This window comes from Elaeis guineensis, chromosome 5 (assembly GCF_000442705.2).
Source record: "Elaeis guineensis isolate ETL-2024a chromosome 5, EG11, whole genome shotgun sequence".
NCBI lineage: Eukaryota > Viridiplantae > Streptophyta > Magnoliopsida > Arecales > Arecaceae > Elaeis > Elaeis guineensis.
This window is the reverse complement of record NC_025997.2, coordinates 7,321,342-7,347,049: the sequence shown is the minus strand read 5'-3', so window position 1 is coordinate 7,347,049 and position 25,708 is coordinate 7,321,342. Positions and strand designations below refer to the sequence as shown.

Here is a 25,708-nt window from a genome sequence, read left to right as displayed (position 1 = left end):
CTTATTTTGACATATCAGAAAGATTTAAATTATGGGATAAGTAAATAGTGTAACAGAATTTAAAAAACTATTGACATCATACGATGCTGATTACAACAGGCTCAAGATGGGGCACCAATTAGGTCCCTCATGCCACAACTTTTTCTTTTTTCCCCTTTTTCCCTTTATTTTTTCCATGCTAATCCTGAGCTTTTTAGCTGATAATCTTTCAGAAGTAAGTCGTACATGAACTGTGATGCTGGTAATAGTAGTCTTCTTACTCTGTGGGAGCAGGATGAAACACTTCAAACGCTGTTGCTGAAAATCAATGATGCCTAAAGCCATTAGATTCTTGCCCTTAGTTCAGACATAATAGGCTTATGATCAGTGCTGGGGAATGCAAACCATGGCCTTAAAGTTCTTTCCTATATCTAGATTCTTTAATCGATCCTACATCTAAATTCTTTAGTCGCCGCATGCAATTGCACCTACACCACAACTAGTATAATAGAGGACTCACAGAGATTTATGATGAGAGTCTTTGCATACATTTGTATTAATTCTAAGAACCTACTTATAAATTATAAACGGAAGATAGAGCCAAATATGATATATTATCAGCATAAGACATGGTGTGTGCAATTTGGCATTCCTTTTTTCTTCCCCTGTTATGCTCCTTAATAAATTGTTATTATTATTCCTTCCAGTGAATTTGATATTGCAGCTGTAATCTTGCATCTGGGAGAGTTTTATATTTCTGAGTGCCAGAAAAGCAGTGGATTTTCATGACTTTTGGATTCGCATTCAGTTTGGAATCTCTGTTTGAAGGACAATATGATTGTCTGCTTGTTGTCAGCTTCTGTTCACCCATTTTTGACAATGATTCATCTGCACTGTTCAACCCTATTCAGGAACCACAGTATGTGATGGGCTATTTGTTTGTATAGAAAATTTATCGTATTTTCTTACACTTAACGCATATATCAGCATTGCTCTAAAAACTAGAATTGGATAATTCTAAAACATTGAATACATCATGACTGTGGGTAATCGTCTTTGTTGTTTCATCTAAGTACTTCTTCGTGTATACATGGATTTAAAATATGTTCATTCGTTTTGATGTTATGGGTTAGAAAGGTACAGGTTATTCAATTATCTTTAGGATGACATTCTTTACATGAAGTTTTCAATAATATCCATGTGTATGTTTATTGTTCCCATTCAAATTAGCAAGACTGCTGACTTAACTGCTACAGAATGTCTTCTTATGTAACACAAGTCTTATGCTTCCTCCACAGGTTTGGCTTCTGTAATTTTGTCAAGTGAGCAAGGGACCAAATCAATCATCTTTTGGCAGGAGAGGCAACAGAAAATTCTACAGTGTTTTCTATAACCTTCCCAGTAGTTTTCATCCCAAGGAAGCAGCAGACTCTACTCAGAAATGGGCAAAATATCAGTGAGAAATAGAATTTTCAGCAAGACGATCTTAATTTTGCATGTGGTTGCTTACAATATATATGGTTTCCCTATAACATATTTTGCTCTTGTGCAGGCTAATCAGAAGCTTCGGGAGAGAGCTTTGGGCACCATTGGTGGTCATGGAAAACTAGGATTTTGAAATAGCCAATCATTATAACAAGCGAGTTTTTTTTTTTTTTCTTTTCCCATTCATATATATCTATTATGGACCTCATTCAACCATAATTATATAAATAAGAGATTGTCCATATCATCGTGCTTTGTGATCTTACAACTTTTTACATGACCATCATAGTCTCATTTTCTTATCATCAGAATATACAGCAGCGTTTCCGTTTTCTCCTCTTAACATATTGTCTTTTATGCAGTATAAATTCATGGAAAATGGAGAAGAGTGGCTATAGGATGTCATGTTCCTCAAACACCAAAAGTGGATGCAAGGATCTGTGTGTATTGGTTAACAATTTTATGATCATAATTTATTTAATATTACTTTTGTTTGGGTAAAAAAAAAAAAAGTTCAATACAGCAGGATTTTCTAGTCAAACATATGAATCTGGAACTTCCTAACTAGCCGTCAGACATTCTCAAGAATCTTGCTCCCACTGTCTCCTGTTTCATTGTGCCTAAGTTGCTTGAGAGAACAAAACATCTTCTATTTTGCCTCCATTTAATCAAAGTTGATCCAACAATGTCACTATTCCTCTAACTATTTAAACCTCTGTCTCACCTTTTTCCTTAAAGATCCAATAATCAAATTGATATGTTCCCATTATATCATGACAAGGCGTTTCGATAGTCTATGTTCTTTGAAGTTTCTCCCTTTTTTACCACATGCAAACCCACTCAGGCCCAGTTCAAGCTTGGGTTACCAAGTTCTTGAAGCAAAGAAAAGGAAAGATACCAAACATTCATATCTTGCATTTTTCAATCCAGAAGGAATGTATATCAGTCAATGGTTTTGGTTTTGTCTCCCCGTTTGACCTAGAAATGACCAGTAAGGTACTCCAAACTCTTGCTTCCTACCTGCTGACTTGATAATTTGGCAATCTGAGCAGAAACAATAGTACCATAACTTGGTGGTTTTCGACCTTTCTTTTCCTATATTTTACATTCACTTGATCCTCAGACATGCTATTTTTTTCTCCCAGTTTGATCAGCAGATCCTTTATACAAGAAGAGGTGTTATGATCAACATCTCATGTGGGACAGGAAGCCAGTTTACATATAGGATCTGATCACATTACTTCTTCATTGGCAGTAGAACTGAATTTGGAGGCAAACAGCCTTTTGGACATTTTGCTGTCGGTGGCACAAAGAATTGATGCATGGTCTTTGCATTTATGAATACAAACGGGTGGAGGTGCAGTTGCTTGATTCAGATGCAAGGAGATAGAAGCCGATGGTATCAACAAGATATCATGTACCAACATAAACAGATATTTATGGAGACAATATCCATCCATTCTACAGATTTTCCTTTTTTGTTGTTTTCAAATAACAAATCCACTCTAAGCATGCATTAGATGCAACCAGAGTATACAACCCTAATGAACATATTAAAATCATCAAACTAATTCTTAAGAAACCAATCTGGGCTAGCATCCTGGAGAACAGAATATAATGAAGCTGGTTGATTTTGTTCAGATGTTTGACTACTGACTTCCAACAAAGCAGAACTGATCCTATGTTACCGAAGGTTTGCAAAAAAAAAAAAAAAAGGGGAGAACATGATGGTACCAGTCAGGGCTACCAAGATCACATTAATTAGTATTCATGATTTCTTGTATAACAACATGAAGACAACCGAATGCTAATTGCAGTTATCAGTATACCACATGTCCAGAACACATGCAGCCACTAAAAGGACATTAAGTCTACATGTTTGATATACTAACCTTCAGAACGCATCATCAAGTGACCCTCTCATAGGAACTCATTGCGGCATTTCCATGGATGTAGAAATTGTACTCCTCAATGTGATTTGTTGGCAAAGGAAAATACCAACCATTTTGTATGCAAAGCTCATAAAAAGTTGAACAACAACTCATTCCAAATATCAGGTACACCAGGCAAACACCAGTGTATGCAGTCAGCATAACTAACAGGATTCGCCAGTTGCTGGGGGGTCAACGTCTCCCAGAATTTCCTATAGATTGATGGATGCCCATCTTTTCTGTACTCCGAAAGCTGAGTGATGTTGATAACTGAAACCTTTGGCCCCAACCTGCCCAATATGCCCTCTACCATTCGCATGGTATCAAGGTCAGACCCACTTCCCCAGTAACCTTCTGATTCAATCGGAGTTTTCTCTTGAAAGCAGTTACCTTCACTTCCTGGATTCCATTCCTGGCTCCTGGAAAAGATGAGATTGCAGTTAAGCATGCAGTTTCAAAATCCTTGGCAAAATAAATATCCCAAAACCCACATAAATGGTAGTATCATTTTACAGACTGATTAAACATCAACTAAAGCATTGAGGAAGTATTTAGAAAAGTTAAAATTATAATCAGATGGTGCCTTTCACAGGACTGATGGTTGAATAAGGATTCAAAAGCTTCCTCTATACAGCTGCAACAAGCATTAATGGCTATATCATTCTATACAACAAGACATGTGAAAGATTAGTAAAATGGGTTATATAAAATGTATCTGAGTCAACCTTTCACAATGATATAGTGGAGTAACATAATGTCCTATGATATTCATAATGCCCATCATTGATGAATTTGTAATTTGATAGTCTAGTTACAACTATAATATAGCAAACTTTGTCAATCTTAATATCATTAATAATCTTCTTAAGTTTCATAAGTAACATATTCGGCATTCTACCTGTAAATACAATCTATGAACTCACCAGAGATGGGTAGGTGACATGGTAACAAAGAATACTTTCTGTCTCAGGGGATCAACACCGGATGCAACCCAATCTGCCCATGTCTCTAAGGTCAACTTCATAGCATCCAGTCCATTGGCTTCTTCACAAATCACATCTTCCCTATTCCATCTGCATCAAAACTATGAACAAACATTAATAACTATGCCATTTTACATCCTTTTTTGGTAATCTAATATATGAGCAAGTTCTGGAACTAAACTTACAGTAGTTTTATCTTTGAATCACTTCTCCACCATAAGTATGAATTAAAAACAAGAATATCTGCTTTCTCCCACCGAGATGCATGTTTGCTAATGGAATCTGGTCGGATGATCCGGTCATCAAATCTATGGTTAACTGGGTCATCAGAATTTGATTCTACAATGAGTGGTGCCCAGTAAAACTCAACCGAAGCATTATATTCCTGCACAACAAACAATCACAATTAGAATACCAGGACTGCCAATTTCCACTTCAGATCCAATCATTTCACTCAGGCTAGATGGACTACACAAACTTAGGATGCCTGTTCATCAAACACATGCACTCCAAATATGAGAGAACCAAAGAGTGTGTTATTATGCAAACTTCAGATTGTGAGCTTGTGAGACCAATAGGAAAAACAAAATATTTGCTCTATAAACAGAGCAACAAGGAAGTAAGAACATAATACTGTAACAAAAGTATTGATAACTATGCAGTACTTCTCTATATCAACATATCTTATTCTGTGTTCACAGAAAAATATGCCAGCTATCACTGAAAATTACTCAATGCTTCATGGCATGCAAATCATGATACTGGTGCCACATAAAGTGAATCCCTCGCTGCTTCAGACGTTTGTGAAATAATGTATCATCATGGAGCACAAGAACTGAAGGGAAGAGGAAAAATGAGCTATTCTATCTTTTCAGATCATAAACATTTTCCTATGCTTATGTCATCTCATTTATAAAAGAAGAGATTACAACTACAAATAATTCAGCTCACCTCTGCCCTGAATATGGTTAAGGCAGCATTGGGTGACATTGACTTCTTGCCAGCTGGAACCACAGATTGTATAAGACATACCATGGATATCCATTGCCCTCTGTTTAGAGAATCACCAACAAACATCAGCCTCTTGCCTCTCAGTTTCTCCAGCATTTCGGTTGCATTCCACCTTCACAAAATATAAGATAGATCTTGGTAACTGTTCCTACACATTCCTTGCTTACATGCCTTAATTAAAACAGGAAAATGATATTACATGGTAAGCCGTGGCTATTACATGTACCACAAACATTAAAATTGATATGTTCTTTTCGGAATTAAAAGAGTCTTTAAATCATGAGGAATAGTTGAAAGTAAGCCAACAATATAAGGTCGATAGATATCAGTTCTTCATGGTTAAAGTTTTGACTTCATCTAATATGTAAGGCCCCTCAAAAGAATATATAACCACATGAGGAATTGTTTGATACAACAGAAAAGACCAAAATATTATATCACATAAGAAAGAAGCAAGTAAACAACCAATTAATTTTACCAAAAAACATATGAATAAAATTATCTCACACTTATTCTCGCATATTTATCGTTTATTCATTTGCAAAGCAAATACTTCACCCAAAACAGCCATTCTAAACTGGAGCTAAAACATGGTTATATAAGAGTGAAAGTGAGAGACAGTATATTAATCACTTCTGTGAACACTAAGTTACCTGAAAGCAAAAACAAATGCATGAAACATGAAGCATGAACAAGTGTGTTGATAAATTTCTAAAAGAGCAAACATGTTTTCCAATTAGTTTGAATCAAACGAGTACAAAATGTGAAACACAAAAATGACAACAGGAACAACTCAATGGTCGGTACTTTATAATTCTAGCTGATTTATCTGAACAAGCAACAATACTAGAATGATTCAGTAGTTAACAGTATCTATCCTCAGACAAGTGCATCAATAATGATAACAACATTAAATACCCAACTTATCCATCGCGGTTGTGTCTAACACTGTCAGATCTTGACCAGACAGATTTGTTTGGTATGTCTCTCTATTTCTCCCTCCAGAAGCCATGGAATTTTCTCATAAATTCATATACCCCACTCATGAATTATGATAAGCTCCGCCATTTCCTTTCATTTTAAAATAAAAATATCTGTATCATTAATTTCAAATCGTGCATGTTCTACTAAGGCAGTATCCCCACCAGCAACCAACAAGCACCGGTCAACTTATCCAGATTGTGACCATAGTGACTAAAACCAACCATACATATATCTCTGTCTAAAAGAAGAATCTGTTCATGCCTCAGTAGTGAATATGACAGTATGAGCACATGAAAGAAACAGTCATTATGAATCATACCTCTTCAAGTTGCAACCATGGGGCTGCCACCGCCACTTCTGGTACTCCTTATCCGGCCTGCCGTGCTTCCTGCATGCCAGCTGATCAGACATATAAGGGCACCTGCCCCCATCGTACAGAGGATATGAGATATTATCATAGACCCATCTTCCTGAAAACATATCACACCCATTTGACCAGCTCTCATGCGCCATTGGTGTTCCACCACTGGATTCGACTTGCCTTTGTAGCTCTGGGCAGAAGCACAGGCCTTCGACCAATCTGAAGCACCTAATTGACAAACGCACTTCAGAAATTGAGCTCTATAGACCAAAAACTAAAGAAAGCAACATAATTTTGATGCATTAACAAGTAATTCCAAATCCAATCAAAAGCACACTCAAACACGATAGCTATTTTAGCATCAAAGTTTCCAGCCGAAAGACATTTAAAAACCGAGGAAATAAACATAACTGATGCACGTATACACGGACCACTTCGAGGCACGTCAAACCGTGAAATCCAATTTTGGCATTTCCGAGAAGAAAATCTAAAGACGCAAATAAAAATCAGATGATTATATTACCAAACCCAAGCACATCTAAACCCAAATATTATTTTAGCATTTCATTCGAAAACGTTTTGAAACGAAAGAAACCAACAAGACTCGAAGCATCAACCCACGTACCAATCCCATAACCTTAAAACCAGAGAAATCAAACAAGATGGAAAGCATCAATTCATGGGACCACCAGTGACACTCAAAATTTCGAAACCAATTTCAGCAATAAAAATAGAGATCAACAAATTTCAAATCTTCATTAGAAATTTCATCCCAACTCAAATCTATTTCAGTTTCATCACAGTCGATCAGAAAAAAACAAAAGGAAAAAGAAAGAAAAAAAAAAAAAAAAAGAAGAGACCTCTCAAAATGGATCTATCACAACATGAATCAATTGAAGTACCTACATCCCAAAGCTCATATCAACATCGCAGCCCAGGAAACCATTAAAAAGAAACCAAGAAAATAGTAAAGCCTTTTTTCTAAGGGAACCGGCCTACCTAAGACCGGCTTCTTGGTCCCGGGGTTGGAGGTGTTGATAGTGAAGTATGTAGGAAAAGAAGGCTGTGTGGAGAAGTGCTCCGAGGCCGGCAGTGTTCTAGTTATGCTCTGCCGGTGATCGGTGAGAAGGGAGGAGAACATAAAGAAGATGAAGAAGAACAAGAACAGGGAGAGTTGGGTCTTCTTCTTGCTCCATTTCTTCATTCTGGATACCGCGAGAGAGAGAGAGCGGAATCGTTCCTAACTATTTTAGCAAGGTTTTACGGGTTTTGGGAAAGGGTTTAATGGCGGTAATCCGGGATCAGCAAAAGGTCCAGCCGGTCTTCATCCATAGGCCTGCGGCACTTTCTTACAGACCTGCTCAGCAATACCAGGAGACTGCTTAGAGAATCTGAGGAAATATAATTAAAAAAAAAAAAAAAAAAGAAGAAGAAGAGAAAAGTTAGTCGCTTATTTAAAAAAAGAAGAAGAGAAAAGTTAGTCGCTTATTTATTTATTTACCACGACCCCGTTTCGCACCCACGCAGGAATGGAACGGTTTTTGTTGGCTGACGTGGACCAACGACGTTGAGCAATCATGCTCAGGAGCCTCGAAATTTTAGTTTATTGGAAGGTCCCCCACGCTGGCAACTGTTCACATTCTAAAATCTAAGCTAGCATCAAATCTCTTAACTCCTTTTTAAAAATAAATTATGCACTGAGATTCGTTAGTGGTTTATAATAAAATTTTGTGATCCTGCTTTTGTATCTTTATTTAGGATGATGGAGTCTAGCTAGATCGAGACCAGTCAGATTGGATGTTGACTTGGAAGACGATGTGGTGGACTTCTGTTGGTTCCAAACATGGTCGCATGGCTGATACCTCTTGATGCTTAACAATTCCGAAACTTGTTTTGATTAAGAATATTGATGTAATCTATGTGAGGATGTCAATAAATTCAGCCAGTGGTATGCTTTTATGCTGTTTTGGACCGAGTCAACTGACCAGGTCCATTCAAAATTGTCCTATCCCAAGACCGCCCCACTATTTTCGCCAACAAATGCTTGTCATGTTGTCCTGCGACAGTATATTTTGTACGAGCTAGGTTGTTAATAATTGAAGAAGGCACGTTTGATCGGGAGAAATTAGACTGCAAAATAAAAATAAAAATTGAGTGACCCTTAATTCAACTCTTTGTTTGAAAGAAAATTTATTTTTATTTTAATTTTTTTAAAAAAAATATTTTTATTCTTTGAAATTTAATCTCTATTTTTTTAGTATTTAATTTTCATTTCAATTATTATGGTGTGGAGTGGGAGCTTCATTAGTCCCACATTAATTACCAATCAAGAAAGACTTAGTTTATATAGCAGAAGACCATCCTTTTCACACGATATATTTTTTAAAAGATAAAATCGTGAGACTCATGAATCAGAACAGACGACATCAATCATGAACCAAACAAATCGAAAGATAAATTCATTATAATTTCTATTCTAATTTATTTTTATTCAAATCTCAATTTTGATTTTGATTGTAAATCAAATCCATCTACAAGGATTGAAAAATTACATAACAGCTTCGTAACATCATCACTCTAAAGTTTTATTGCACTTGCATCTGTTAAAATAAATTCACTAGTCAATCATACTTTATATGCTTAATTCTCATCCTCAATCACATGGAGGTCCATGTGGTCTCTTTATTTTTCTTTTTCTTCCATATGCAAAGATCGTATTATCAAAAAAAAAAATTTAAAAATTTTCCGGCACCAGTCATCCAATCCTTCCTTTCATTTGTAAAAATTCTTTGTAAATGTCATGGCTAGTATGTGAATTACCCTTTCTCATATCATTATTCAGATATCAAATGTAACTATACCCACTTTCCGCAACACAGAGTCCACCTTCTTCTTCTTTTTTTTTTTTTTTCTTTTTTTATGGTAGGAAACGTAGAGTCCACTTTGCCAACATATGGAATGCACATTTGGAGAAAAATCTGCGTGTCAGTGAGAGGATGTTAATTAGCATCATCAGAATTAGATGGACAAAGTTTTGTCTTCAAATTATCTATGACCGTGGCTATAAAAAAAAAAAAAATCTGGTTTCGGTTTCATGTAGGGTCACCGACACCATAGTCCCCATGAAGGAGTCCAAGCGTTGCCATAAAGGAGTCCCGCATGGAGTTCCATCAAAAAAAGAAAATTCCATAAAAAAAATAAAAAAATAAAAAAAAAGGTCTGGTATTGAGGCAGGTGCATCAATTTCGCCTTGACAAGGGGGCTGTTCCTGTTTTTCTACTTTATCCTCCTGAGTCCCCACTTCTTTCCAACCTAAAATTAGGAACAGCAATGGATTGAATTTGGATCGGATAGTATACTACCCATCTCCAAACCCGAACTTAATACCCTATACCCAAATCCTACCCGATACCCAATCAGATAAGAAAAAGATATCCATCCCCATACCCAACGGATTCGGAGATACTCGTGGTAACCCATTTTCCCATACCCAATCCATACCCGCCCCATACCCAACCCATATCCGTCCATTCTATACCAAAAAAAAAAAGTAAAATAATTTTATGCATATTATCAATCAAAAATAGAATTACCAATTATATATATATACATACATACATACGCACATACACACTTCTAACACACACATACATACATGCATGCATATATGCATGCATACATATACATACATACATATATATAATTACATATATATATATATATATAGAGAGAGAGAGAGAGAGATCATATATATGTGTGTGTATATGTGTGTGTATATATATATATGTATGTATATATGTATATTATTATTATATTATATATATATATGTATGTATGTATATATATATATATATATATATATATATATATATATATATATGTATATATATATATGTATGTATATATATATATTATATATTTATTATTATATATATGTATATGTATGTATATATGTATATATATATGTATATTATATTATATTATATTATATATATATATGTATATGTATATATATATATATATATTATATATATATATATATGTATATGTATATATATATTCGGATATGTATATATATATGATATGTATATATATATATATGTATATGTATATATATATTATATATGTATATTATATATATATATATATATATTCGGATATGGGTTCGGGTATTATCCATACCCATAGTTCGGGTCGGGTTCGGGTAGAAAATAGCACTACCCATATCCGTACTATAGTTTTCGGGTTTTATCCGGACCCAAATCCAAACCCAGTCAAATCATATTTTTCGGATTTGATCGGGTTCGAGTAGAGTGTATACCCATCGGATCGGATTAATTTTGCATCCCTACCTAAAATCTCTCCAAATTATCGATACCTAAGATTTGGAGCACGTATTTTTTTGACAAACAACGGAGATTACTGTACATAAGCACAAAAGTCACCAATGTGAGTACAAAAAGGGGTACATGAAAAGAAAGGTACAATCAAGATACAAATAAGAGGAAAGCAGGTGAAATTTGTGACGAAGGTTGAACCGTAGATCGAATACAGCAACAACTAAAGAAAAAAAAAATTTTCAAATTCAAAGCTCCCTCTGTACAATCAACAAAATATCTTTCAAAATTTGAAATTTAAATTTTAAAAATTCAAAAACCTCTATCTTGCCACCGTTGGTAGAATGAAAGGAGGTTGGAGGGGGCTACTTCCACAAATAAAGAGATGGGAGAAAGAGGGGTAGAAGGTGTTTTTTTTTTCTGGTAGAAATGGAGGGATAGTCTTTAAAAAGAGAGAGGAAAAAAAAAGGAAAAGAGGGAAAAAGAAAGAGAAGGAACTCTTAGGACCAGCAAAATATAATCCGATCTGCCAATTTGATCCATGTTCGACCCATCATAAATAGATTTGAGTTTAAACTTAACGGATTTGGATCATAAATAAGTCGATCTATTTAATCCATTTAATATTTATATCGAATTTGAATTTTAGATATATGATCCGTTTAATCCGTTTAATATTTAGATCGACTTGAGTCAGATAACCTGTTTAATCCGTTTAAGATCTATTTAATCTGTTTCTGACTCATTCGACCTCACTTATTTAATTCGTTTAACCTATTTAACCTAATTTTACCTGTTTAATAAACATGCTTAGCAGATTAGGTCAGACTATCTATTTAATAAATAGATCGGATTCAGATTTAAATTTTTGATCTGTTTAGTGAATATATCGAATTTGGATTGATGATTTTCTGATCCGAGGTCAACCCAACCCAATTGCCATCCTTGGGAACCTGTAGGAAGTCTCACAAAGGTTTGAAGGGAAAAAAAAAAAGAGGAGGAGAGAAGGAGAAAGAAGGAAGAGGATCCGAGAGAGAGGAGAGAGAGAGAGAGAGAGAGAGAGGAAGATAGGGAGCAAGAGGGGCTAGAAAGTAGAAGAGAGGTTTCAGGATAGGGGAGAGGGGAGAGGGGAGAGAGAGGAGTGGAGGAAGCGGGGGCCGGTCGGCCATCATCGGAGGACAAGGGACCACTATGGGAGGCTAGAGGAGAAGAGGAGGAAGAATGAGGGAGGAAAAAGAAAGAGGAAGAAGAAAGAGAAAGAGAAAGAAAAAGGAAGGGCTCGGGGCCTCATCGGTGGCACTAGGAATCGGGCGGAGAGGGGAAGATAAGAAGAGAGTTGGCGGGAGGAAAGTCAGAGAAACGGGGAAGGAAGAGAGGAGAGGGGAAGATAAGAAGAGAGTTGAAGGGAGGAAAGAGAAGGAAGAGAGAAAGGGAGGGAAGAAAAGAGTCTAAGGAGAGAGGAGAGAGGATAGGGGAGGGAAGACATGCCCAGTGGTCGGCCACTGAAGAGGATGAAATGCCACCATAGAAGATGCCTTGAGAGGTATTGCCGCCATAGAAGATGCCTTGAGAGGTATTGGAGAAACTCAGAGAGAAGAAAAACTGAAGCTTCTTCCTTTAAAAACCATTGGGGTTAGAACATGTATTGCAAATGTTTTCACTAAGCTTTTGTGCTTTGTTTAAGAGAAGAAGTTCTAGGATGGATCCTAGATATATGTTTGAATTTTGAAACCATTTATATTATCCAGAATAACGACTATGCTAACCCTAGTATCATTATGTACTGAATTACTAAAAATCATATCAATGAGTAACGACTAACATGACCAATCCTTAGACTAGATATTATTTAAAATTAAACTAATTCATGCTTGGGAGATGTGTTTGAGTAAAAAGCTTTAAAACTCGAAAACTTTCTTGGTTGGGAAGAGAGGTTGCTTGATATTTGTAATATTATGCACATGATAGCATTTCTTTTATTAATCAGTATTTGATGTGATGTAGGAAACCACAGATGGACAACAAAGTAACCCATAATTTCTTTATGGAAGATAAATTTCTCAAGCAATTTGATAATTATCTACTATTCCTGAATGCTCAATTAGGTGTTTATTCATGATTGATGAAATGGCAAACTTTGAAAACAACAAAACAAGACAGCATATGGCTAGGGGACAACCACTTCAAGGTAAATAACAACCTACTTCCTTTTAGATATCATGAACAGTCTATGCTAGCTTGTGAAGTCAACATGTGCAGGTGAAATTTGTTGACTTCCATACTAAACCTGCAGGAGACATACTCTTCTTCTAGTTCAACTCAAATGCATAGTCACTGTCCACATTTGCCTTCCTATACTCTCGATAAATTCAGATAATTAAGGTTTACTAATGTCATTCTGGCAATTCCTTGCCTTGCAGTTAGAAAGCTTGCTTTAACTTTTATCCATTTCTCGCATGCTAAGTAGCATATCTTTTGAGTCCAAGCATCTTACAAAGTGGAGAATGAAACTAGCAATATGTATCTGATGGACAATGTATAAATGCCATTGCAACAAGTTCATTATTTCACCAAATCATAAAGTGGCGCTTGTTTGATTAAGAGACTAAATAAAGACAAATACAAAAATCTTAAAAATACCGAACTGCTTATCATTTTGGTTTCTCTTATTCTGATAGTAGTTTGCATGTTCCAAGAATGACAATCAAAACCAACAACCAAAACAATCAAAGCCACTTCCCTCTGATTCTTATTTATCCCTTCCCTTTTTTTTCTTTGATTTGAATTCAGGATTTGTGATATCTTTAAGTGTGATAGATATGTACTTTTGTCTAAGGCCTAAATTAGTGAAAATGTCTGTTATCATCTTTTCTAAATTGTTTCATAAAGTTCGTTATCACAATGAAGGAAGGAAGACTTGTTAATTACAAAACTGAAGTATCAAAATTTGAATTTACAAAAGAAATTAATCTGAATCAACCATAGGTACATTCTGTCAATAAATCTTCGGATGAACATCTAACAAGATATGAATTTAATGTAGCTGCCTCTAGTAAAGAGTGATACAGGAAGAACTGGATGACCTAGAGTCATGCTCCCTGATCTCAGAATCCTCCACTGGTCCTGATTTATTTTGCTCTATGGAAGCTAAACTCAATGCAACACAAACTTCAGCAGATGCCACATCCTCTTGCGCTTTCCCTCCCCAATAACATTCCCCTCAGCTGTCCTTGGAGGGGAACCACTTCTGAGATATCTGTTAGCATATGGGATATTGAAGAATAATTAGAACTGAAACCTTTTTAACCTGCATAATAGAAAGGTTTGATAATAAATGGAGTTTGCAGCTATTGTTTGCTCAACATAACTAAGCCTGGTCCTTACATGTGTTAAAGGAAACTTCAGCAAGTGCTAAAAATCAGTTGGTTTTGTCAGTTGCTGATGAACTGGAATCATAGACGGGATATGTAATATGACCATCAACAGCTTCTTTTGCTTCCTTGCTTTGTACTTGTTTGACATCCACCTCATCAACACCCTCAGAGGATTGACTACCTCGCTTAGGAGGACTACTGTCATGGTTGGTAAGAGGTTCTTGAACTGTATAAGATTTTGGAGAGCTTATTGTTGAATCATGCCCTTCAATTGATCGTCTTGGGACATTGAAATCTGTCTCCTCTTCATCCTTCTTCTCTGCAACAAAATAGGGCTTCAGCCTAGAGGCATGCCTCTCTTCTCTAAGATCCCCAGGAAATGATGCTCCTGAATGGAAGCTGTCATGCCTTCTTAATAATATATCCCTTTGTGGATTTGTGACAGCCTCTTGATGGCTCAAGTTCTCTATTGACGGGCTATTACTTTCATATACTTGGTTAAGAGGAAGATCAAAAGGGTTTTGTCTCGGTACTAGCCTAGGAGGAGCTGAAAGAGGGATTTCATCTGAATCATAGGGAAGATCAAAAGGGTTTTGTCTTTGTGGAAAAACAGATGGAATCTCTATTTGAAAGCGTGATAGATCTTCTATACTTGGCGGTGAGTCGTTATTATCCAAGTATATTAAATTTTTCTCTAGAAACTTTCTTGTTCTTCGTCTTGCAATTAAGCTCTCCAACCTCTGATTCCTTTCCATTTCAGATTTTCCAAGTTCCACAAGATTCTTCTGATCATCTGCCGTCCAAGATACCAAAGATTTGGTCTTTGCATCTTTCTCATCCTGCACTTCTTCATCATCTTCATCCTCCTGGTTTTCAGCTTCTTCCTCGACACTACCAACATCTGAGGACTGTATGGAAGCAACATCTGAGTTTTCTTTGGATATGAGAGTGGGTTGAAGAGGTTCAGAGTCTAAAAGTGGGTGAAGCTCATCTGCATGGCATGATGTCGGGCATAGAAGCAGCATCCGGTGATGAACACTCTGCCTGATCGGATTCAGAACTTGAAGAAGCATCATGGCGGTTAAGATGATCCCAAGCTTCGCGCAATGTAGAATGACGATGAGTGTTTAACATAGGCTTATCACTTTCCACCTTAAGACCCTTAGAATTCTTTTGGTCCGAGGTGGTTAGGCTACCGATATCCTCTCTTGTTTTCAATACACCTTTAGCTAGTCCTACAGAAACTTCTTTCTCCTTGGTAAAACCACAATCATGAATTTTGCTTTCTTCACTCGCCTTCTTCTCACCATAAGCCCTTTTCGTGTTTTGCTTGATCGAAGAGTTTGCAGCCAAACAAGTATCAAATGAGCCATGTCTATCATTTTGTGCCCTTGCCTTGCTATTACCAGTAGCCCTTCATCATGAGAAGCTGCCTCCCTGACCATCATTTTTTTAACCCCTCTTCTACTTTCCACATTGGCAAAAGCCCCAGCCTGATGAGAAAATCTCTGAGTCTTCCTATCCTCATCGATTTCAGTTTTTTTTTTATCACCACAAGTGAGAATGATTCCAAGAAGAAGGGCAGTGCAGATAGTGATGGGAGAGGAAGTGACAAGAAGAGCAAATAGAGAAGGAAAAAATCTGTATAGTATAACAATGAAAAAACTGATAATGAACAGATGATTGCAAAACAATCTATAATTAGATCTTCTGATATATAAGATGATTTCCTTCACCCCAAATGCCATATCCTTTTCTTGCAATTTCTTCTTTAATATTATCCTGGCAAGAGGTAGAACATCAAGATTAACTCTTCCAGCCAAAAAAATGAGAAAAGAGAAAATGAAGAAAACATAAGAAAACAAACTTCTATCATTCTAACAAACATTCTGAAGATCAACCTAAATCAACAATTAAAAGTCAAATACCACACACAATAATTAAATAAAGAGATAAAGACAGGAGCAATTTCACTTCATAACCAATAATAACAGTTTTCTCCACCTTTATTTCATGTTTATTTATCAAAGTTCAAGAATAATGAATGAAACGTTTGTTCATAGAAAATGATCACCATTAACAAAAGAATTTAATACATTTACCAATAAATGAGATTGAAGTATAAAAACAAGCAGCCTCATCCTAAGATCTTCTCAATTACTTCCATCTATGAACATTCGCGCAATAGGTGAAGAGTTTGGATATAATCTCAATAAATGCCAGGCCAACCAACCATTCAAAAAATTAAGGGAAAAAAAATCGGACATTAGACCAAATTATTAGCTTTGTTCCGCATAACAAAGCTAGTCTCACTCCAGAAACCGAGGAGAATTACCGAACCAAAGGATGAATGTCATCCAAAAAACCAATCCACAAGATCCCTCACCTCAGAAAACCGATCAAAATCAAAACTTTTGATGAAAAAAACTCCTACGTCATAAAAAGATTATGAAATCCCTATCTAAAAAGGCACCCGCATCATCCAATAATGAAATAGACGAGCGTGACTGAAACGCTATAGAAGGGATACTCACATGGAAAAGTGGCGGAAGAAAGAGAGATTTTTCACACAAAGACAACCGAATCTAGCTCTTCTTCTCCTTGATTTCTCAAGTTTTTGATGCTTCGAAGGCAACGAGAACACAAGGGAAGGACAACGGGCGAATGGGGATCCCTGAGCCCCCCAAAAAAAAACTCCCGTGAAATCCCTCGGTTCTCCTTTCGTCGGGTTCTTCGAGGGAGAGAGAAAGAGAGAGGGCGAGAAGAAACCGGCAAATGCGCCGCGGAGACAAAATGGGAATTCCAAATTTATCTCCCTCCATCCCAGGATATCCCGACTTTTAATTATTTAATTAAGAGGATATGATGGTATTTGTGCTTGTTTGCTTTACAACATCAGGTCATCAAACAGAGCTATCATGGATGGTCAAAACTATATGAATCAAATATTTGGTTTATCCTGATCAACATGGAATATTGCAAGAGTCGAAAGGAATAAAACCTAGATATTTCAGGACAAGATATCAAAGTCTGCGATGATATGGTATTTCCAAAATTAGCAACTATGTATGGAGACATTGATTTAAAATTTTTAATCAAGATTCTATTAAAAATAAAAAGATAATTAAAAAAATCAACTGATATTATGTTATATCATATTGCTTAATATTTTGATACTTTTTCAATTTTTTTTACTTAACTACGGAGGATTAAGATCCATCATGTCTCATATTTGGATTTGTAATCCTGCAAACGATACAAAGAAAGCTATCGACCATACAAGTGATAATATAGAACTTGATTACCAGATAAATGCTGGAACAATCGAATGAGAATCTTCGCTAATTTGGCTTGCCATTTAATAGTAACGGCTCGATCTAGGTGGTCAAAACACAAGTTTTAGTTCGTAAAATAAAGCTGTGGACAATTCGACCCAAGATTACTTTCTCCTTCCAACGGTTGATCCCAGTTCTGGGGAAATAACTTACATATTTCCTGTCGACAACAATGGTGCACACGGCAAAGAAAACCCTCAAAACTAAAGTGCTCAGATGCAGCCATGGTTGCACAGCTAACACCCATCGAACAAATACTGTGTTAATTAAGGATATGTTACAACTAGAATTGTAAAAGAGTTTCAGTCACCTCCTTACCTTATAGAAATTTCTGTTTTAAGAAGAAGAGAGCGTGGACATCCACAGTGAACTCATCATTATCTAATAGAAACTAGATTCCCATTGCTGTGCAATTTGTCGCACTAATGAGTTCTAATTATTGAGTCATGTCAAGGGTGCTTGGACAATCACACAAAAAATTCCTATTTGTACAGGGTATAAAACGATTGGTGTGATTTATGAAAACTGGTGCAACATATGGGATGGATCGGTATAAAGTTTCAATTGACTTGCACTTTAAGATAGTGTTTGGATATCCAAATTTTATTTTTGAAATAAAAATATAAATTTTCAAATAATAGTTATTCTTTCTTGTTATTTCATATTTCTGTTTGGCTAGAAATCTAGTATTCTAGCCCTTATTCCAATGCAATTAATGCAATGTCATTTCTATGTCTAGATGGTATTTATTAAAAATCTAAAATAAGCAATTCCATAGTCCATCATGAAATTACTAAATCAGGTTTGTTTGGAATTAAGGAGGGTTGACCGGAATTGCTAATTAGGATGGCCCACCATCATTTTTTCATCTATTTGAAGGAATAAGTAGAATAAGCTCTTATTTTATCTAGAATTTAGATATCCAAACACTATCTAAATATTTTTTTCCTCTAATATTTATGTTTGAGCGTGATTGCAATATAGTCAAGAATAACTTTATTTTAAACAGACAATTCAAAGCCTGCCATAGATCGCGCTCATCTCCAATTTTTTGAGAAAGGCTACCTATTTGGTGATAGCCCGCAGCTCAGAAGGCACGTCATCATGTAGTTGTCAAACTCGATCATAATCACAAGAAGCAAAATTCTGAGTCGGTGGTCCATGTGCAGCTCTATCTCAAAATAATGTTCTCTTCATCACGTGTGGGTGTGGCTAGCTCGGAATCTTCCCCGGTCCAGTAACTGGAGACGATGCCTTTGGTTTGGCATTTCACCAGCATTGCAAAGGTGCATCATAATCAGGTCGTTTTTGGCGACAAATGGGACACTATAGAGGAATCAGAACGTTTCGAACTGGGCCTTGGAAAGTTGAAGCTTTTTGTGCATGGCTTTGGCTAGCTAGTTGATGGACGGGTTATCTGGCCCTGGTCATCTACAGTATGCTTGTGGCCACTAAGGGTGGCAATTTACTGCATTATCCTGTTTGATCTTAATAGAAAGGGTTTTATTTGATCTATCGTGGATTTCTGATGGATATGGATAATGATAAAATTTGATCCATGCTCGACCTAGATATATATATGATTTTTCATAAATTTCCTCTCTATTTTTTGTTTTAGTTGCTTTCCTTGTTAGAAAGATGGAACATATCTTAGATTATATGCTATACTTAGTTATTATTTTTTTTAGTTGATTATTTTTCTTAGTTTATGAGATTGATTTTTCAAAGAATAATAATTTTGTTTGTTATGTTTCTATTGTTATTGAAAATTTAGTTTGTTATATTTTATGTTTTTAAATCTTATTTTTATTTAATATTATATGTAAATTTTTTTTTATTTACTTAATTTGTATGTTTAAAGTATAGGACAGATATGGGTAATTACCCATCCATACTTGATCAGCTACAATCCCTACCGGCCAAACGTTGCTAGATAGTCGGATGAGGCATGGACAGCCAGAGAGTCTCGTCAACCTTGGGTGTAGCTCGTGCTGTTCTATGATGCACGTTGAGTACCCAAAACAAAACTCTACCTCTCAAGGCATATTGTATATTTAAAATGGACATTCGAGGAGAGAAGGGTCAAACTTTACAGTGAACATGCACCTGGAGTTCGTACTGTAATAAATGTTTAAGTCATCTGCCAACTAAACAAATGATAAAAAAAAGTATTAGATTGAGTAAGATCTGATTAATTAATTTTTAAATAATACTTGGAAAGACCATATTTGGCCAGTTGTGGAAAAGTTATAGCCGGAAATAACTTCATGTTTCATGGCAAAAGGATGGTAAGAATATCTCATCGAGCCTCTCTCTCAACTTCAACACTACAACAACACTTCCATCAATGTCGAGCATCCTTCTGCCTCAATCCGATATCATATAGAATGTATTATTTCTCGCTCTTAGGATTTTGAGGTCCAAAATCTTCCTCAATGGTAAATACATCACTCGTCATCAAGAAAGCGGCTCGAGTTATTCCTCCCCCTCCTGTCATGGTTAGTTCTTTAATCTATGTGTACGTTGAACCAAAATTTTTTCGATCAAATCCATTTACTCTCTCCCTCTTTATTTTCTTTATATTAATCATTTAGCAATATTAAGTGCTCTTTTTTGAGGTGTAAAAAGGAACCTACATTCCTGCAGTCGGTTTAAACCAAATCGGTAGTAAGAGGAATAATATGATATACAAATAATTTATGATACAATTTATGACTACAGTTTCAGAAGTAATTTTGTATCTACATGAGAACGAGGCCGGGTATGATTATTTTTTTACTAAAAAATTATTATTATTCCATCACCCAAAAAATCAAACTGTTTTAATCTCTTTCATGTTGTTTCTTTACATATGAGTTATTTAATTTTTCTTAGTACTTTCTTTCTTTGCAATATTTGAATCTTATTTAAAAATTTAATTAAGTCTTTCTACCGAGGCATCTAGCTTATTTTTCTTAATTGACTATAGCTATCTGATTGACTTGATCAATTTTGTATAGCTATTACTGCAGCAAGGCTTTCGAAGTGAGGTCGGTAATGAACCGAGTTGGAGAGTAAAGAGTTGCATCAATGTAAACCACAAGTAAAACTTGTAAAAGAAGTCCCAAAATCATGGGGTACCTTTCGATTAAAGATCTTCCGATACTTAAATCAGTTGGGGCCTTGAAAACAGGTAATAGAAATGGAGAAATAGAAAGCAAAAGGTAAGAATTTGAATGGAGAAAAATAGAGAGAACTTTGATTTCTTTTGAGAAATTCAGTAGAGTTTAGTTTCTTTTCACTTAGATTTGATTTATCTCCTGAAGAGCATATTGTTCCTCTTTATATAGAGAAAACTTGCTTAGATCTTAAGGAAATATTGTTAGGCCGTTAGAGATCTGTTTGATCGTTGAAGATCTATTAGACCGTTAGGTTATTATAACAGAATAGCCAGCTATGCAGAGATCATAGAACGACTGCCTACGTGACAAATAAGCTGGAATACAACTGAAAGACAGTTACGGTTGAATTGGATGATAGTTGTCAAATAACAATTCATAAACGTAGTGGCATATCGGTAACAGATCGATGTGGGATAGTTGACATCAATAACTATATAAGCTGGGTATCATGCCTTTGGTGTCGATAATCAGGTTGGTAGACCACCGAAATAAGATGAAGGAGATCAGAAGAAAATCGAGATGAGCGTTTTGCTTACTAGTAGTTTTAAATTAAGCTGATTAACAAATAATATTGGACAGATAAGTTGGTCATAGATCGATGTAATATGATGAAATATTTACCTTAGATAATAATCTACTACCACGTATCCAGACCATGATGAGGTCGGATAATATACACCAATAGCTATGATTCTCGATCTATAGACATTGTATTTTTCAATAAAGAAAAGATATATTATGGATATCATAGACAAATTGAGATAATAATTAGCATTATAATTTTTTATTTTTGAATGCTTGATATCCAGAAGTATGAAACTTTACTTGATATATCTTGCTGGCTAGCCAAACAAGAAGGGATAGAGATGAGCTTCTTAGGCATTTACATTAATTATCCATTACAAGACTTTGCTATGTGAACAAGCCTTAACTCACGTAGGACAACAGCTGAAGCACTAACTAAATTTGTATGTGAGAAATATAGTAGCAACTATCTTCTCAGTAACCAGTATTGAGGCATCATATAAATTTATAACCTAGCATTATTCATGAAGTCTGCATGTTTAAGACAAATGCTAAAATAGTTCATCTATATCCAAAACTTCTATTGCAGTAAGTCTAACACATAGAACGGACGTTTACCCAAAAAAAAAAAAAAACACAGAGAACGGACAATGCTTATACCAAAAAAAATAATTTGCAGATATGTCGAGTCATAATTCATAGCCATAATTTCAACATAATAAAATACTAAAAATTCAAAAAAGATAAAAAAAATAGTCAAAGGTAATAAGGTAATTTATGCTGGCGTCTAACCTAAGAGGATAATTGGGTAAACTCATCTCCAACAACTTGCCCCTTTATTTTATCACTCACCAATATCAATCTCTTCAATTTTAATTAATCCAACCAACCCCATCTCCCCCTTCCTCCCCACTTGCCACATAAAGCCCCATGGAAACCCGTCCGAAACCACCCCCCCACCACACCCCTCCGAAAAAAAAGAAAAAGAAATCCCAATTGCTCAATTTGCACTACAACCAACAATATTAAACCTTTTATCCAATAAAATAAATATAATCTAACCCCATACTTTTCCAACATGTCAAAATATATACAAACCTCCCTTAACAAACTCAAAACCATCTCTCTTTGCGGTGCCGAGTAATGCCTTGCACTCCTCCTCCCAAGTCCTCCGTCCAACACCAGAGGCTCAGCACCACAGCCGGCGGCGGTGTCACCAACGGGAACAGCATGACCCAGGGGTCTATTGCCGGCGGCAAGACGGTGGCGGGGGAGAGGTGCACGGCGCACGCGGTGCCGGAGGAGGTGGCGCACGTGGTGCCGGAGGAGGTGGCGCAGCATCACGAGCACGCGGTGGGGCCACAACAGTGCTGCTCCGCCGTGGTCCAGACCATCGCCGCACCCGTGCCGACGGTGTGGTCGGTGGTCCGCCGCTTCGACAAGCCCCAGACCTACAAGCACTTCCTCAAGAGCTGCCACGTCCTCGTCGGCGACGGCGACGTCGGCACACTCCGCGAGGTCCAGGTGGTCTCCGGCCTCCCGGCGGAGACCAGCACCGAGCGCCTCGAGATCCTAGACGACGAGCGCCACGTGCTCAGCTTCCGGATCGTCGGCGGGGAGCACAGGCTGGCGAACTACCGGTCAGTGACCACCCTCCACGCGGTCGGCGGGGGCACGGTGGTGGTGGAATCGTACGTGGTCGACGTGCCGGTGGGGAACACGAGGGAGGACACGCGGGTCTTCGCGGACACAATCGTCAAGTGCAACCTTCAGTCGCTGGCGCGCACCGCCGAGAGCCTCGCTCGGCGCGGCGGCGCCGATGGAGGGCAGACTCGTAATTAAGTCCCGGAACGGGGCTTCCTTTTTTTAGCAAGCTGGATCATTTGGTTTTTTTCGCCCTCTGGAACTCGTCCCGGGCGTGGGGACCACCGCGCCCACCCACTTGAAACGAGACGACGACTACGTTGTACCGCAAATTCATAGCCTTCTTTCCTTTCTTCTCTTTATTTCTCTCTGTTTTTTCCCCCTCCTCCAGTCTTCCTTCCCCTTTTCTTTCTTTTATTTTTATTTTTTTTCTCTTTTTTAGGATACAAGTATTATAAACTATTGTGAATAATGCCCCCACTTTCTCTCTCTTAAATTTGTTCATACTTGTCTTTCAAAGCAAGGTCTATCTTTTTGATTATGTGTGATGCAAGGCGCAATTTGCGATGGATTGTGTGTTCATTAAAACAATCTTTTTTTTAACTAAGATTTGAAAATTAGAGTGATATTCTTGCCATGGTTATGTTATATTTCTTTTTTAAAAAGTGTGAAGTTGGTGGCCTATTTTTTTTTTGGTTCAGGAAGTTAGTGGCTTATTAGAGTCATGGAGCTGTATTAAAATAAAATCCTGGCTGGAAACTGCCAAAACTTGAAGGGTCGTCTGGTTACATTGAACCATGAACAAATCTCATGGAATGTCCTCTTTATTGGCTCCAACATGCTAGCTGTTCTGGAGAGCATCCATCCTTTTCCTCCAAGGAGCCTCTGTCAGTAAATTTGTCAGGGTGCTAAAGTTGGCTTCTCATTTGGTTTGGCTGCTTGGTTGGCCTCTCTGGTTCTATATATATAATGTATATGCATCAGTTTAATACTCTAATACCACCTTCTTCTCCTTTCTGGATGCATATATTGGCTATAAAATTAAAGCACATCCCTGGATACTCCAAACAATAGGCCTTTTTTTAATGCAGATCTTCATAATCCTTGATCTATTATCAAATCACTGATGACTGATGTCATGCCATGCGACCTTGCCAGTGCATTTGATAGAGAAAGAATGGCTGGAAAATATTTTTCTAATGATCATCGGCTAATATGTCCGTTAGTTGTTTGTTAATATAATTGTTTCCTCCCAAATAAATAAATAAAGAAATAAATTATATATATATATATATATATATATATATATATATATATATATATATATATATATTCGCCGTCCACTTGTGACCCAATGATATTCCTGATCATATATGAATGTTTCCATGTATTCTTCTGAATAAAGTTTTTTTTCTTTTTTGGGTGGAACTTCTGAATAAAGTTTTCAAGTAATCAAAACTGAAGGTCAGGAAAAACTAATATATATATATATATTATAAGTTTGAATGGAAATGCTGACATTGTCCTTTCTCTATTTTGTGCATGGAGACGCATGTTTTACCCCAAGTACATCTCTCTACCTACCGAAAATAAGTGGTTGGCTGGCTGTGCAACTTGTTCTTCATAACCCCCATCTTGTCCCAACTTGCCCCTAAAAGAAAGGCAAGTTGGGGCGTTTTCTATTGCCAAGCTTCAGTCCTCCTCCCCCCACGGGCTCTGTCTCTCTCTCCTTATATTTTTCTTCTCTTGTGTACTGTTTTTATTTGCAAGTTGTGCTGCAAGTTGGCAAGGTAGCCTTTAATAGATCCCGGTGGCCTCTTATTTATCATAAAACCTTCTCTCGTCCCACCCATTTTTTCACCGCACGCCTCTCCATGGGTCACTTTCCGAGTCTTCTCTTCAAACTGACCGCACAGTGAGGCACCACCAAAAATATTCTTGGCTATCACGAAACCCTGGTTCCCCCTCTGAAAAATCTAATTACATTTAGCAGCGGACTTGAGCCTCAAGGATAGAGAGAGGGAGGATTAACTTTTGTATCCTCGAAAGAAAGGGGATCAAGTATAAGTCCTCTGTGAAAAATATAGGTGCGCATTTTGATCTATGGAAGGCGTCTACAGTAGAGTTTAGCTGGATATAGAAATTCTCAGATCAAATTAGACAATGTATGGATGCCCCAAAAAAAAAGAGAACTAATGGTATTTCACAAATAAAAAGTATTCATTTTTGTGCTCTTTGTTGCGCTGAAAGTGGTATTTGGTTATTTAGAAGGAGCAATTTGGGGATTGCCAAGATAGATAAAAAGTAAATTAATCATGTATTTAGTTAGGGTCACGAGAGCATGGATGGATGAGGTTGGAAAGATAAATGGCTTCCATCCACCGTTCGTTCAAAAAGTTACAGAGAGGAGAATGAAAAAGAAAAGATTGTTCATCTATCCTGACCTATCAATTTGCATCCTTTCAAATTGGGAGGATACAAAAAAGAATGGATAGAACATTGATGGAAGAAATTATTTTTATCTATCTTTCTATATTTCATCAAACATATGAAAAGATGGATGAATCTCCATTTATCCTCCTCCATCCATCCTTCCTA

At 36.7% G+C, this 25,708-nt stretch overlaps 2 protein-coding genes and 1 non-coding gene across 3 annotated transcripts; 1 reads left to right on the top strand and 2 right to left on the bottom strand.

The window, feature by feature from the left end:
- Positions 1 to 3,216: 3,216 nt before the first annotated feature.
- Positions 3,217 to 8,100, bottom strand: LOC105044740 (protein trichome birefringence-like 35). The gene is given in 7 exon segments (XM_010922731.3): positions 3,217 to 3,814; positions 4,319 to 4,468; positions 4,564 to 4,763; positions 5,330 to 5,501; positions 6,693 to 6,879; positions 6,882 to 6,962; positions 7,734 to 8,100. Coding segments are annotated over 7 exon segments (1,326 nt in total). The 5' UTR covers positions 7,939 to 8,100; the 3' UTR covers positions 3,217 to 3,483.
- A 5,847-nt stretch (positions 8,101 to 13,947) lies between these two features.
- Positions 13,948 to 17,236, bottom strand: LOC105044739 (uncharacterized). The gene is made up of 3 exons (XR_012141350.1): positions 16,980 to 17,236; positions 14,456 to 16,227; positions 13,948 to 14,327 (listed from the first exon to the last, which is right to left on the bottom strand). It is a non-coding gene; the product is annotated as an uncharacterized protein (transcript).
- A 5,318-nt stretch (positions 17,237 to 22,554) lies between these two features.
- On the top strand, positions 22,555 to 23,609 carry LOC105044738 (abscisic acid receptor PYL4). The gene has a single exon (XM_010922729.4). It carries the CDS (start codon positions 22,610 to 22,612, stop codon positions 23,306 to 23,308), a length of 699 nt encoding a protein of 232 aa, XP_010921031.1. The 5' UTR covers positions 22,555 to 22,609; the 3' UTR covers positions 23,309 to 23,609.
- The last annotated feature ends 2,099 nt before the right edge of the window (positions 23,610 to 25,708 follow it).